The following is a 14,576-nucleotide window of genomic DNA, read 5'->3' as shown; positions in this document are numbered from 1 at the left end:
ACTGTAGGACACACACACACACACACACACACACACACACACACACGTCTTGTCCCCACCAAGATCTACCGTCTCTCTCACTTCTGGCGACTGTTCACTCTCCATCATTGTTTAGTAAATGACTCAGGATACACAGGAATCATTTAGTTGTAACACATTCTCTTCCATAACGACTGTTCAGTTCAATTAGCTCTCAGCGGCCTGAGATGCGGACGCGGGCCCGCCGAATGTCTCCCCACCTTTGTTTGAAGTTGGATTTAAGGCGGCGGACACTGGGGGGCGGGGTGAGGGGATAAATATTTTATCACCTCTTCCTCCTCAATGTTCCGCCGGTTTGTTCTCATTTCCACGGTTCTCCCCCTGCACGCCGGCGGGCTGCAGACTGTAAATTTGAGGGGAAATTGTCAGCGTGCAAACGTGATGAACAAACACGTTGCTTTTGTGAGGACGATATTATAATCACCCAGATTTACAGCTCTCCTCGCCACCGGCGCGGGGTATTGCATTTGGGGAGAAGCCGAGCGAGGTTTTCGGTTTTCGTGGGTTCCCTTGACCAACTTTCTGCCCTTCGCCCCCATCACCCCCCTCCCCGCCCTGGAGTCACTTAAATATCAGCCTGAAAGAGGGGGAGCAATTCGTCTCTGTCTCTCTGGAAGTGATGCGTCTTGACAGGTGTTTTCTTGGGGGACGTTTATAGCTGCAAAAGCGATCCTACGTGGGGGGGGGGGGCTTTTGTCTCTTCCCTCCCCATTTGTTGTTTCTCTAAGAGGGAACATATTTTTATTTTCCCGGTGGGAAAAGTACCAGAAAAGTGATTTTAACCGTCCCCCCGCCCCACCCCCCGCCCCGCGGCCTCTCCACATTTTCTACCCCCTTCTGTCTTCTATCTTGGGGACTGGCTCTGGGTTGTTGGTTTGAACCCAAGGATCCTCCCCTGAGCAAACGGATCACCTTCTCTGTGCCTCTCATGCCCCTGGGGCTGCTCCTGATCCCCCGCGCTCCTCGTCACTAATTTATAGGGAGAACTGAACGCGATATTTCCGTGTCTGTCTCCACCTCCCCCGCCCCCGCCTCCCCCCCATGCCATCCCAACTAGACGGTGAACACCAGGGGACAGGGAGTGACGTCAGCTCACAGCCTTTCCCCCTCCCGCCCTGCTCCTCGGTCCCAGGTTCTCCTGTCAGTCAAAGGACCTCCTCCCGGGAGCTGCTCAGGCTGAATCGTGGGGGGCCTCTCGGCCTTGTCACCTCCCCCTGCCCACATCCGGTCTGTCACCCAGTCTGGTGGCTTCCTCCCTCCGCTCTCTCCGTGTGACATGCCTCTCTCTGACCCCACGCCCCACCTCCCCCACAACCTCTCAGATTTCCGGTCTCCCCACAATGCCAGGCATGGCCTGGGGCTGGTCTCGGACCACAGTCCCCTCTCACGAGGGTCGCAACAGCAGTGTCATGACTGACTTCTCTGTCTCCAGGCTTGATGCCCCCCCCGCCCCTCCCCACCCCCGCCCCCAGTCCTCACTGCAATAGCTAAGGGATGGGGCTGTGGAGCACATGCCTGCAGACTCCGTTGCTAAGGAAACCACTTCCTTGGTTACTGGCCTGGGTAGCAAGCATGTGTCTCACTGTGTCTGGATCCCGCTGAGTCACGCCCACTCTCCGGGAAGGCGAGGAAGAGGATTGGGGAGAGGACAATAGGGTGGGGAGGGAGGGAGGGAGGGCACGAGCAAGAGGTGGGCAGGGAGACCGGAGCTCGGAGCTCAAGGGACAGATGTAGTGAGATGCTGGCCCAGCAGCAGAAAGAAGCCAAGCAAGAGATGATGATGAAACGAGGGAGAGGAAAGAGAGAGAAGGACAAGGAAGGAGAGGGGGTTATGAGCAGCTGGGGGAAATACACGAGGAGGGAAACTGAGAGAGGGAGGCCATGGGAAGGAACACAGTGAGAGAGGGGGAGGGGTGGGGGAGAGCAGAGCAATGTGTGCGAGAAGGGGGAAGGGGACTGAGGCTGGGCCTCTGAGGGGGGGATCAGGGCTCAGTCTGTGATCAGGATTCCAGCTTCGCTGTGACTCAGGATCAGTCCTCTGGGACCAGTCACACTTAGTATACTGGTTCAGGCTCAGGCTGGGACCGGAATCCCGATGTGAGTCGGGGGTCAGAGGGTAGCCTGGGGCCCAGGGGGGTCATCACAGAAGGACTTGGGGAGCCAACACAAGCCCCCCGAGGAGCAGGACCCTCCCTGGATCCTGGAACAGCCCCCCGCTCTCCCCTTCCTGAGGTCTTTCTTTCCACACCTCACCCCCTCCTCCCCGTCCTGGGCACCCCTTCCCCTGCCCGTCCCCGCTGTTGACCGCCCCGCTCCCCCGCTGACCGCCCCGCTCCCCCGCTGGCCACGGGGACCGTTTCGCACACGGAGGCGCTCGGGTCTCCGCCGGCCGTTCCAGAGTCACCCAGACACCAGCAGGTGGGCACCCGGAACATTCTCCCTCACCCAGACACCCCCAAAAACACCCCTCTGTGAGCGCGCCTCACACAACACTCCGCCACGGGGTGGGATTCTCAACAAAACTCACTTTTAATGACGGTGTTGACCTGAGGAATCTTCAGACAGAGGCCGGTGGCCTGAGGTGACCGCGGGCAGAGAGCTGGCCCAGGCCGTGGGCCCAGAGGCTCCCGGAGAGCGCTGGCCTGTGGGTGGGAACCGGGGGGTGGGGGAAGGCTCCCCCAAAGACTAGAAATGAGCCCGGGGGGGGGGGGAATAAACGCGGTACAAAACACATTCCGAGCCCCTGGCTGGGCCCTGGGGTCGCCCACAGCCGACAGGGGAGGGTTCAGGGTGAGAATCGCTGGTCTGATCCCCTGGCCCCTTCGCTCTGCATGTCCGGCTTCCAAGAGGCGGAATGTATGAGTCCTATTCCTCTTAAAAAAATAGATCTCTTTACGCTCGCCTTCTCCATGGTCTCCTGGCCATTTGGGAGCGAGCCTGTCCTTGCACCCCGAGGCTTCAGGGGCGCTGCTGGGGAGAGGGGGTGCTCCGGACAGAACAGTGAAGGGCTGTGACCTATGGCTTTTGCAGCTACGTGGTGTGGGCGGTGCAGGAGCGCAGGTGCGGGCCAGGGGGGAAGCCGCTGGTCTCCAAGGCGGGGGAGCGGAGGGATCCTGGATCCATGCTTCCGAAGATCGAGGATCGGGGGCGCAGGTCCCCAGGAGTCCTTTGGTTTGCCGTCTCAGCTTCGGGGAGCAGCGTTTGTGCGGAAGGGAAGAGCCGTTGCATTCGTTTCATTCCTCAGGGGCCTCGCGCGGGGTCCACGCCTTTGGGACTGTGGTCACGGAGGCCGATGGTCCAGGAGGGGAGCTGGATCTCCTTTGGGTCTGGTCCCACCGGGTTTGGAGCATCCCTTGCTCTCTCACCTGGAGAGCGAAGGCCCCGTCGGCAGGGGTCAGAGGCAGTGTGAGGTCCATGTGTCGCACCAGCGGCAGGACGACGTGTTCGTACTCAGAGTCCGCGTGGGTCCTCGGCCCTCCTGGTGGGGTAACCGTCGGTGCCCGGAGAACCCTGGACGTGGGATCAGGGACCCCCAGGTCACCTCCGGGGCCCAGTGGGGGCGGAAAGGGCAGAATGTGACCTTAGCGCGGTCCTCAGGAGCAGTGTGACCTGGGGGTGGGCTCGTGATGCAGGGACCCCACCTGGTGGTGCCCAGGAACCTCCTGTGAACATTGGGGCTCCCCCACCCAGCCAGAATGTCCGAAACTGGACGCTATGGAGAAGCCTCCAGCCATCTTTCATCCCCCCGAGTGGCTCGATGAACCCGGTGCCACTCACTGCTGCTCGGTGGAGAGAAGGGCCGAGAGCCTAGCCCCAGAGGGCTGAGCGCCAGGGGTCACTTTTCCCAGCATCCTGGTCCTCAGCACCCATGGGAAGCACCCGAGTCTCCGGGACACCCAGGAGCCCGGCCTCCCCCGGGGAGAACCAGAGAGGTGGGGCAGGGCCGTGGGAGACAGAAGCCTGTGTGGCTGGGACTCCCCCCATCAGGGGCCTCCTGGGCTGTGAAGGGCTGTGGGCAAGTGGCTGTCCCCCGAGGCTCCTGTGTCCCGCAGGAAACGCACTGAAGGCCAGCAGCAGCCGAGGGGGCTGTCCCCAGACCAAAACGGGGCCAGACGAGGGGCGGGGTCCCCAGGGGTCTCGAGGCCCCTCCCCGGCGGGCCCATCATCTGGGGTAGTAGTCGTCGGGCACGCCCGTGAGGTTCCGCCCCTTCAGGGCCGCGTCCACCAGCTTGATGTAGGCCTGGATGGTCTTCTGCATGTCCGCCGTGTAGGGGTCGTACTCCAGCTTGCGCAGCCCCGAGCGCTTGAAGTTGCCGTCCTTCTGGCTCTCCACGCACAGCAGCCGGTCCTCGCGGACGGCCACGCCCAGCAGGCGGACCATCCGGCCCAGCTGCACGAACAGGTCCTGCTTCAGGTCCTCGAAGTGCACCACCAGCACCTTCTTGCCGAACTTGAGCCAGTCCAGCGTGTGGGTGGCCCACCACGGGGCATAGTTCCTCACGAACTCGGGCCACTCTGTGGAGAGAGGAGGGAGGGCCGAGTCAGAGGGCGGAGCGGCTCCCGGGACGCAGGGCCGAGTGGTCGCTGTCACTCACAGCAGGAAGGACACCTCAACTCCCGGGAGATCTCCACACTCACCTTGCTGGGTGTGTAAAAGGACAGGACGGACTGTCACCAAAATTGGGAAGGTATTTTTGGGATCGTCTTGACTTGTACGTCAGGCTATAACCGAATGCGGGAAATTCCTTGGGGAGCCCTGGAGAGGACCCCAAAGAGCCAGCCAGCCAGCCAGCCCCTGGGGTGGCTGAAACCAGAGAGAAGTTGGGTAACTACAGGGGGAGGCAGGGGGGGATGCTGGGTAGCGAGGAAGGGAGTCTATAGCCCCAGGAGGAGGCTGGGACCAAGGAAGGGAGGCCAGCCCAGGAGGAGGCTGGGACCAAGGAAGGGAGGCCAGCCCAGGAGGAGGCTGGGACCGAGGAAGGGAGGCCAGCCCAGGAGGATGCTGGGACAGGAAGGGAGGCCAGCCCAGGAGGAGGCTGGGACAGGAAGGGAGGCCAGCCCAGGAGGAGGCTGGGACAGGAAGGGAGGCCAGCCCAGGAGGAGGCTGGGACAGGAAGGGAGGCCAGCCCAGGAGGATGCTGGGACAGGAAGGGAGGCCAGCCCAGGAGGATGCTGGGACAGAGGAAGGGAGGCCAGCCCAGGAGGAGGCTGGGACAGGAAGGGAGGCCAGCCCAGGAGGAGGCTGGGACAGGAAGGGAGGCCAGCCCAGGAGGAGGCTGGGACAGGAAGGGAGGCCAGCCCAGGAGGATGCTGGGACAGAGGAAGGGAGGCCAGCCCAGGAGGAGGCTGGGACAGAGAAAAGGAGGCCAGCCCAGGAGGAGGCTGGGACAGAGAAAGGGAGGCCAGCCCAGGAGGAGGCTGGGACAGGAAGGGAGGCCAGCCCAGGAGGAGGCTGGGACAGGAAGGGAGGCCAGCCCCAGCTGGAGAGTCACGGGGCAGGCTCTCCGAAGCCCTGAAGCCAGGCCCACTGCTTTCCACGAGGACAATGCCAGGTGCCCCCTCCAGAAGGAAGTGCTCATGGAAGGAGCGTCAGTGAGTGAGTCTCCTACCCCTGCTGGGGAGCCCGGCTGGTTCTTCAGAACTAAATCTGCACCCGTGGCCGGGTGACGGATCCCCGTGATCTCAGTTCATCCTAACGACTACCCTGGAAAGAAAGGACTACTCTTCACTATCACCATTGGGTAAACTGAGGCCCAGAGAGGTGAAGTGACTTGCCCAAGGCCACGCAGCCAGGGAGCACCGTCCAGGCCAGGCCTGCCTGATTCCAGGTTCTGATCTTGCTCTATCGTTATTTCGAAGGCACCAGCAGCCTCGCCCCCACTGCCTCCCACCCAGCGGGGGCTCAATAAATAGTTCTTGAGAGGAACCGACATGCCCAGCCGCCCGCCCGAGCTGTGAGAAAGGACTCCTCTGTCTGCGGAAGACACCAGGCCCCGTGCTGGGGCTCCCGCTCCCCGAGCTCCCGCTGGCACACCCTGACGGCTGGGGAAGTGTTTATGCTGGTGAGAAGGATATTCTTTATCCCCAAAACAGATTATTTACAATGTATCTGGCTAATTGGGCCTACACTGTTATAATGGGTTGAGACCAGATGTATCTGGGTGATTAGAGAAAATTTAGCGTGTACATAGTCTGTTTCACTTTTTTTTTTTTTTCTAGAATTTCCCCGCTCCCGAGTCACCTCCCAGCATCCCCCGTGATTCAGGGCAACTGCTGCTCCCGCGGCAGAAGCCCCTGGGGATGGAGTCAGCGCTCGGGCACCAGGGACATAGAGATCCCGACTCCGGGCCTGGCCACTCTGACTATCGCAAGGGGTTGCTGGAAGAGGGTTGTCCTCAAGGGAAAGGGAGGGGCGTGATGGCCGGGCCCTGCAGCGGGTTGCAACCTGGGATGCAGGTGGTGCGGGGATGGCCTCCTTGTTGGTTGCACGCCTCCGTGGGACGGGAACGTGTGTGGCCTCGGCACCCACTGTGTGTCGGGGCTGTGGTGGGCGATGCGCAGGCATCATCTCAGGCAGTGCCCACAAGGAGCCTGAAGAGTAGGAATTCCTAGCCCCATTGTACACACAGGGGAGAGAGAGGAGGCTCAAAGCGCCGTTGCTAAAACACAGGTGGTGTCCAAGGCGGGATTCGCACCCACATCCACCCTGGACCCGGCCTGGCTCCTGCCCTCCTAGCAAACCCTCTGAGCTCCTGATCTTTTTTCAGCTCAGGCGCTCCTCTCTCCGGATGTTGTCTGTGACGACTTTGGAGTCAGACCGCCTGCGTCCGAAACCCAGCTCCTCTCCACGTTAGCTGTGTGACCTTGGGGACATTAGGCGATGTCCTTGAGTCTCAGTCTACCCATCTGCGAAACGGTGACTGTGCTAGACCTGTGGCCTACATGCTGTGCAGATGAAACGGAGTGAGATTGACCAAGGCCCTGGCACAGGGAATGGGATAGAGGAGAGAAATGCTGGCCCCCAGCATTTCTGAGGGGCCTCCCAGGCCCCATCATTTAGGTCAGAGCTTCCCCCCAAGACCACGTGTGAGATCCAGGCAGTCTGGGCAGCAGCTGTATCCGCCCCCATGGCACAGATCCCTCACTTGAAGCTACTTCATTGGAAAGGAGAAGAATAAAAATGAAAAACAAAAGCCTTGATTAGCTCAGGGTTTCCAGGAACGGATTGCTGCCTTCAAACTGGGTAACGAAGGCTCACTGAGCCACGGACCACACTGGTCACGGGGGCTGGCCGCGCCGGAACTGCCGCGCACGTGGGCCTGGCCACCCCGCTCCACCTTCCTGTCGATGGGAGGAACCGGGGCCTGATGAATAGCTTCACTGGACCCAGTTCCCCACGGAATCATTAAGCACAGTCCTCGTTTCATTAAGCAGACTCAGGACAATTCACCTTGCGTAATCATAGCACATAAAACTTTGCTTTGGACCCACTCCAGGGACATCGTAAAATTAATGTTATGGAACCAACGGGGGTCGGGGGGGGGGGAGCATTACAAGAGCTTCAACCCAGCTATAACCCGGAGGGGACACAGGCCGGGTGGGGTGGACACGTTCAGCAGCAGGGTGACCTCTGCTCTGAGGGAGGTGACCCTCACACGCGAGGCTGAGGGCGGCATCCTAAAGCAGGGACTCTCCAACTTCCAAGTGCGCACGAAGCTTCTCATGAAAATGCAGATTTGGATCCAGTAAGACTGGGGGGGGGGGGGGGGGCGGGGGGAGAGAGGGGTTGAGATTTGCTTTTCTAAAAACCCCCCAGTGAAGTCGATGCCACTGGCCCAGAAACACCTGGGGGGGTCGCTAAAACACAGGTGGTGGCCGGGCCTCCCCGGAGTTCTGACTCAGCGGGTCAGGGGCCGAACCTGCGGTTCTAACGGGCTCCCAAGTGATACTGACATTGCTGGTGCCGGGCCCCAGAGTGAGGGTCTCAAAAACACAAATGAGGGGGAGGGTGGGGGGGGCTGTGGGGCTTGGTTCTTTGGGGAAGGCTCTGGGCCAGAGCTCTGGAGGACCTGGGTCAGGCTTGGGAGGGGAAGCCCCCCCCCCAATCAATTCCAGACTCATATGGGGACCCCAGAACCCCAACAGGAGATGTGCTGAAACCCCCCACTCTCTCACCCCCTGAAGCTTCCAGGCTCAGCCGGTCCTGACCATCCCTTCTCTTTCTTTTTAAAGCTCCCAGCTGCCGGCCCCTTTAACATGGTCTGAACTGAGACACTGGGCTATGCCAGGAGAGGAGAAGCTCTGGGCGCTAGGTCAGCAATGCCCCGGGCAAGAAAGAGCCTGGTAGCTGATGCCTGGGTCAGAACCCAGCTCAGTCTACACCAGGGCCCTCGGCCACGTGACTTCCTCCCTTCCTGCGATGATATCTCACCTGTGAAATGAAGGTTAGGATGCTTATGGCTGCCTTTCTTACCTCCTCGGCGATCAGAGTTTAAATGAGATAATGAAGGCTAAGTGCCTGCTCCCCCATGAGCTTCTCAAGCCAGTCCCCCCTTTTCACTTGGGGCAGCAGGACCTTGGCAGGCCCCGCCTCTCTCTGGGCCTCAGTTTCCCCATTAATAAACAGCGGATGAGTCAGGGTTCTCGGTCCCGCCTGAACACTGGAAGCGGCTGGGAGCTTTACAAATGCGGATGTCCGGGGTGCAAGGCAGTCCCGGTCCCGGGCGCAGCCTGAGCACGGATTTTCCCACAGTCCTCTGGGGATTCTGATGTGTAGCCGGGCTGAGGACCACTGGGTTCAGGGATCTCTCAGGTCCCTCTCCAGCTCGGCAAGCAGAGGGTCTGTTCCCGGGACCGGCTCCCGCCATGCGCACCTGCAGACTTTCCCGCCTGGCCCTGACCGGTGCTCCCTTCCCATTGTTCTACAAAGAAATAATTCTGAGGCCTCTTTGCTCCTGGGAACAATAGGACAAATGTCACCACCTGTCCAAGTCTCCATCCCCTCGCTGAGAGGGGAAGCAAGGCGGAGAGAGGGACAGATGGGGGAACAGGAACCCAGGGCACGGATGGTCAGGCCGGAGGGTTTTCATCAATGACAACAACAGTGAGGGCGTGACTGGTGGATCGCCAGTCAACTACATCCTGCCAGGCTCCAGTCCTCTCAGGAGGGACCAGAGCTTTAGAGCAGCCGGGAGCCGGGGGAGGGCTGGGAGGAGCAGAAACCATCCCCCCTGACTTTGGGCTGGAACAGCCTCGTTCCTGGATGAATTTGGGGTGGGGGGGGGGGGGGAGCTGGCATTTACAGGGCTCTGAACTGGGTGATTCCTGTCCACGGACATTTCATTGAATCCGCCACCGTGGATTAGCACAGTGGTTAAGAGCAAGGGCCCTGGAGGAAGAGGCGTTGGGATCCAAACCCCAGCTCCTGGGACTTCCTGAAAAGGCTCCTTGGCCTCCCTGAACTTAGTTTGTCCCTCTGTAAGATGGGTTAATTGTGCGAGAATCGATGTGATTCTCTTCACCACCATGGAGCTGTGGGTGGTAACGGAGTAGGGTGTTTGAGACCCAGTAGGGTTAAGGGTACTCAAGACGGCAGACGTTGGGTCAGACTTCAACGTTCTCACCACAACCCTGGGCTACCACCCACCCGGCGCTGAGACATCCATCCACGCGGCAGCCACCTACTCATAACGGCAGAGTGGAATCTCAAACCCGGGTCATCTTCATGAAGTTCGGTGGCTAGGAGCCAACACTGTCACTCTCCAGCTGTGTGACCTGGGGGCCAGACACTTAACCTCTCTGAGCCTCCCAACCCAGGGTTGTTGGGCTTGTTCATCAAAGTGACCCCTTAGGACCTCATAGGTCACGTGACCTCGGGGCCACTTAGCCGTTGACCTTGGTCTGGATTTGGGTCTTCCTGACTCTTGAACCTCCTCCTCCTCCCGTCAATCAAATCACATCAACCTGAGGGTCTCCATCTCCATAATGCATCATGGATCACATCTACTGTGTGGCTGACAGGGTTAAACTTCTAGAGCCGCCCTCGTGTTACAGGTGGGATGATCTAAATTCAGGGAGGTGGGGAAGCTTACCTAGGAAGTGATGGAGCTGGGATTAGAACCCAGGGGCGTCTTGCTCCACAACCACGTCCTTAACCATTGGAGCATCCCAGCCTAACTCCCAGAGGGTGTTGCTCGCGGATGCGCGGGATGTGGTAAGAGCACTAGAAGCTGAGGGACTGGAGTCTCACACGCTTGCCCTCAGGAGGCGCTCCTGGACTCCTCGCAGGAGGCAGCACCGGCCCAGTGCACTGCCCGCTGCACCCTAGCTCCCCTCTCCTCCGCACCCCTCCTCTCCCCAGCAATACCTTTGCCCTTCCAGTGCGCATGCGCAGCGAAGCCGATGTGACCGCCGTACTTGCGGTTGAACTCCGCCATGAGGGCCTTGTAGGGGTTACGGATGAGCAGGATGGCGGCATCAAAGGCCTCGATCTCCTTCTGGCCGCTCTCGTGTGTCTTGATGCAGATGGTCCTCCCGCTGCGCCAGTGGTCCCGTTCACCTTTAAACCCTTCCCACGGGGAGCGGGGGTCGGGGGGAGGAGGACATGTGGCAGGTGAGGGGGCGGTAAGGCAAGAAGAAACCCACCCCGCCCCCTGCTGGGCCTTTTCCTTTTCGGGAGTCTCACACATTCACTTGGGTAGGCCTTCATTTCATGCTCTTACGTATTTATGGAGCACCTACTATCTGCGAGGCACTGGGATGGGAACTAGGGATACAATGATTTGCAAGGTCTCTGGCTGACTTCGGCATCCTTCTCCTTTATGTCCCTCTACCCAGGGCACTCCTTGTTCATGGCCCTCATTATTATTCATGCATTCGTGTCACTATGAATACTAACAATCGCTGGCATTTATTGAATGTCTACCGTGGGCCCAGTGCTGTGTGTGACAAGTGATTTATATATTCTGGGGGGTGTGCGCAGAAGGTCTGTACCTGGCAAGTAGGCCATTCCCCCTTCTACACCCTCAACAGGCATCACTACTAGATTAAGGCACTTTGTTCCTGAAGGAGAACAGAAGCTCAGAATCCTTCTCAACGCATTGTTCTAAAGCAGGGATTCCCTGGAACTGACACGTGAGATGAAACCACTCTGGATCCATGAGCCAAATGATTCTCAAGGACCCTCCTATAATTTGTGACATTCTAGGATTACCTGACAAATAGCAGAAGGTAATCAATGTCCCCAAAGTGGACATAGCTATTGGATCTCTGTGCACAGCTCAGAGTTGCTGGTCAGTAAATGTGTTGAGGTACCTGCACACATTAGGTGTTTAAGGAATGTCTGCAGTGATCTAAGCAAAGGGAAGGTACCAAGCACATAGTAGGTCCCAATAAACATGTTCGGTTGAGCTGAGCAGCACACAGTAGGTGCTCAGGAAGGGTAGTCCCATGGTCTCCCAGTGTGCCCTTTTGAGCCCAGGCAGCCTCCTCACCTTTGTTGTAGAGAGAACCGTCGAAGTAGTAGCTGCCGGTGTAGAAGCCGGTGGCCAGCTCGATGAGGTGACGAGCCCATGTGTTGCCGGCACCTGGGAAGCTGGCCAGAGCGATGAGCTGCTTGGACTTGGCTGGAAGGAACCTTCTGTCCATGCAGCGGTTGTCTGCAAAGAGCAGGGCATGAGCAGGGGGCAGGGGCAGGGGCAGGCGAAGCCTGGGTGTGAGTCCCACCCCTGCCACTTCCTAGCCATTCGACCCAGTGTACATGATGGAACCTCTTCTGGGCCTCAGTTTCCCCGTCTGTAAAATGGGGGAAATGGTTGCTCCCGCACAGGGTTGATGTGAGGGTTAAATGACAATGTATGAAAAGGGATTAGCACATAGTAGGGATTCAATAAGTCAGGAGAATGAGTCTTCTCTACTGCCTCGGTTTCCCCCTGCCGCCGTAAGTCACCTTCTTCCTACCCCCACCCTCTCCTCCAGATTAAACCCCTCAGATGGTGTCACCTACGTGAGATCCAGTCCAAGTTTCCTAACTTGGCCCCTGCATCCTCCAAGGCTCATCCCACTCACCTGCTTCCCCTCCCACCACCCACCTGCCAGTCACCTGGTGTCCCTTCATGTCCTCATCTGTGCTCTGCGCCTTCCTGACTCAGCACCCTCAGACACGCTGTTCCCTCAGCCTTCACTGTCTCCTCTCCGCCCTTGCCAGGTAGACTGATTCTTATCCTTCCACTCTCTGCTGAACCAGCTCCTCCTTCCTTCCTAACTCCTGGGCTAGCATCAGTGTGCTGTGTCCATTTCCTTCGTATCGCTTACCACAACTGTCATTCAAAAAGTATTTGTTTAGTGAGAAACCCTGCCTGTACTGCTCTTCAATGACCCCCCCCCAAGTGCTTCCCATATTATCTGGCATATAGCAGCGATAATAAATGTTTCTTGGATGGATGGGTGGATGGATGGATGGATAGCGGAATGGCCAGATGGATGGATAAGTAGACGGGTGGGTGAATGCGTGGTTAGATGGATGATGGATAGGTGTGTGGGTAGATGAATGGGCAGATGGCAGATGGATGGGTGGAGAGATGGATGCGATGGTGACTGGGTGGATGGGTGGGTGACAAGAACATCAAGATTGTAGGGCTATTGTAAGGATTAAATCAAACAATGCATGTAATACATTAAAATGCTAAAGCGCTCAAAAGGTGTAGTAATTAATTTTCTCTAGCTCTCAACTTCCACACCTGTAAGATGGGTTGGGACAGGTGAGCACTATTCTGATCCTCTCGATTCTCTGCCTTTACAGAGACCCCGGGATGCCACGACTGTCAGAGCCCCTGGAAAGTGTGGGCCACAGCCTCCCGGGGCAGCCCCTCCCGGAGCTAAGAAGGCACAGGGGTGATTTCTTCTGGTCCCTACAGATGTAAGGGAAGCTGAGGGAAAGCCCCGAGAGGGGAAGTGAGTTGCCCAGGATCAGGCAGTGGTCTGTGTTGGAGACCCAGGTCTCCCCCTCCCAGCCCGGATGCCTTCCCACTCAATGCCACGGTCTCCATTTGGAGAAGAAAGCTACCAAGGGGGTTTGCAGTATGAGGGGTAGAGATGAGGGTCCTCAGAACCCACCCCCCTTGCCTGGGCCTCCCTCTGTGGCCCATCCAGGATCTCTAAGCCTGCCCAAGGTCACCAGCCCTGCCCCTGCCCTCCGCCCTCCGGCCTGCACAGGATGGGCTGCGTGGAGTGGACTGTCCAAGCACCTCTGGGACGGAGGCCCTGGGAGAACACCCGGGGTCGCTGGGGGAGGCCTGGCTCACCCTGCACCTGTGTCTGGTACACGATGAAGTAGCTGGGGGTCCCGCAGCTCTCAAACTCCTCCGCGCTGCACTTCTGGGCGCACAGCTGTTCGTCTTCCCTCTCGTGCAGGGGGAAGCGCGTGGTGGGGAAGCCACAGTGGCATGCGGTGCCCGCAAGGGCCGCCAGCGGGTACTCCTGGGGGTGGGGGGGAAGGGAGAGGATGAGGATGAGGAAGAACTCTGCTAAACCCCTGGACGTGGAGCAGCCTGATCCTTCCTGTCTCCATCCCTCTCCCCAGCTGAGGATCCCGAAACGTCGTGAGAGAACCCCGCTTTTACAACGCGGCCCCATCTGTGTACCTCCTGCGCTACGGCATTCTTCCAGCTTTGCTGAGGTATAACTGACAAACAAAAACAGCATGTCTTTAAGGTGATGTCTCGATACATGTATACGTGGTGTATTACTCATCACAATCAAGCTCATTAACATACCCGCCGCTTTAAGGGTGACTATTTTCTTAGTTGTTTCCCTGTTCGTTAGTTAGTTATTTGTCTCCTCTCAGTCCACTCCCTTTTGGGGACTTAAATTTCCAGGGAAACTTTGGACCACTTCCGGGGCTTCCATGGTTTCCATACCGTAAATGCAAACACCATGGACACACAACAGTGTCATTAAGTTCTCACTAAGACCTCCTGCCTGCCAGCACTGAGCCCTGTGTCGGCTCCATTTTTCTTGCAAAAGGGAGATTAGTTGAGGGTAGAGAGTGTTCAAGACACTTCGGCGCTGAGATGAGCTTTCTCCTGGAGGAACTGGAAAGAAAACTGAGAAATCAATGCCTTTCTCACGGTGTGCAACGGCCACGGTCCATGTCCCTGGTCTGACAGTGAGACAAAACCCACGCCTCGGGGAAAGCTGCCTACATCCATGCTTTCACACCAAAGAGGGTCCTGGGGCCTGCGTGTACCGGTCTTGGTTGGGAGAGCGGCTCCCAATTGCTTTGCTTGTTCTATGGGACGGCGAAGTGGGAGCAGGATGACCTGAGATTCGGAGGGAGGGCAGGGGACTGACTGTCCTTCGTCCAATCTGCTTCTACTCAAGCCCCACAGCCCCATTTCCCCTGGAAGCTGGTCCAGGAATAATCCGGAAATGAACCAAGGTCACTCCTACAAGGCTGGGTCCAGTGAGTTCTACCAAAGTACGTTTGGTTTCTCTCTTAGCGGTGATGGGAACTCCCTCCGTCCCAAGGTGGGACGGTC

The 14,576-nt window shown here is 58.4% G+C and overlaps 1 protein-coding gene across 4 annotated transcripts in view; it reads right to left on the bottom strand.

The window, feature by feature from the left end:
• Nucleotides 1–14,576, bottom strand: part of WSCD2 (WSC domain containing 2) — a 76,703-nt gene continuing 62,127 nt past the window's right edge. For 3 of the 4 annotated variants that reach the window (XM_079762479.1, XM_079762480.1, XM_079762478.1), the window contains 4 exons: nt 13,341–13,515; nt 11,532–11,696; nt 10,406–10,606; nt 2,551–4,554 (listed from right to left, as the gene is read on the bottom strand). In XM_079762479.1, the coding sequence (XP_079618605.1) occupies nt 4,202–4,554; nt 10,406–10,606; nt 11,532–11,696; nt 13,341–13,515 (894 nt within the window). In that variant the 3' untranslated portion in view covers nt 2,551–4,201. Of the gene's footprint in view, nt 383–2,550; nt 4,555–10,405; nt 10,607–11,531; nt 11,697–13,340; nt 13,516–14,576 lie in introns of those variants that run through there. The other variant, XR_013813028.1, reaches the window with a different exon arrangement.

The sequence above is a fragment of the Cnephaeus nilssonii genome (assembly GCF_951640355.1).
Source record: "Cnephaeus nilssonii genome assembly, chromosome: 22".
Lineage (NCBI taxonomy): Eukaryota > Metazoa > Chordata > Mammalia > Chiroptera > Vespertilionidae > Cnephaeus > Cnephaeus nilssonii.
This window is presented reverse-complemented; position numbering and strand designations above follow the sequence as displayed.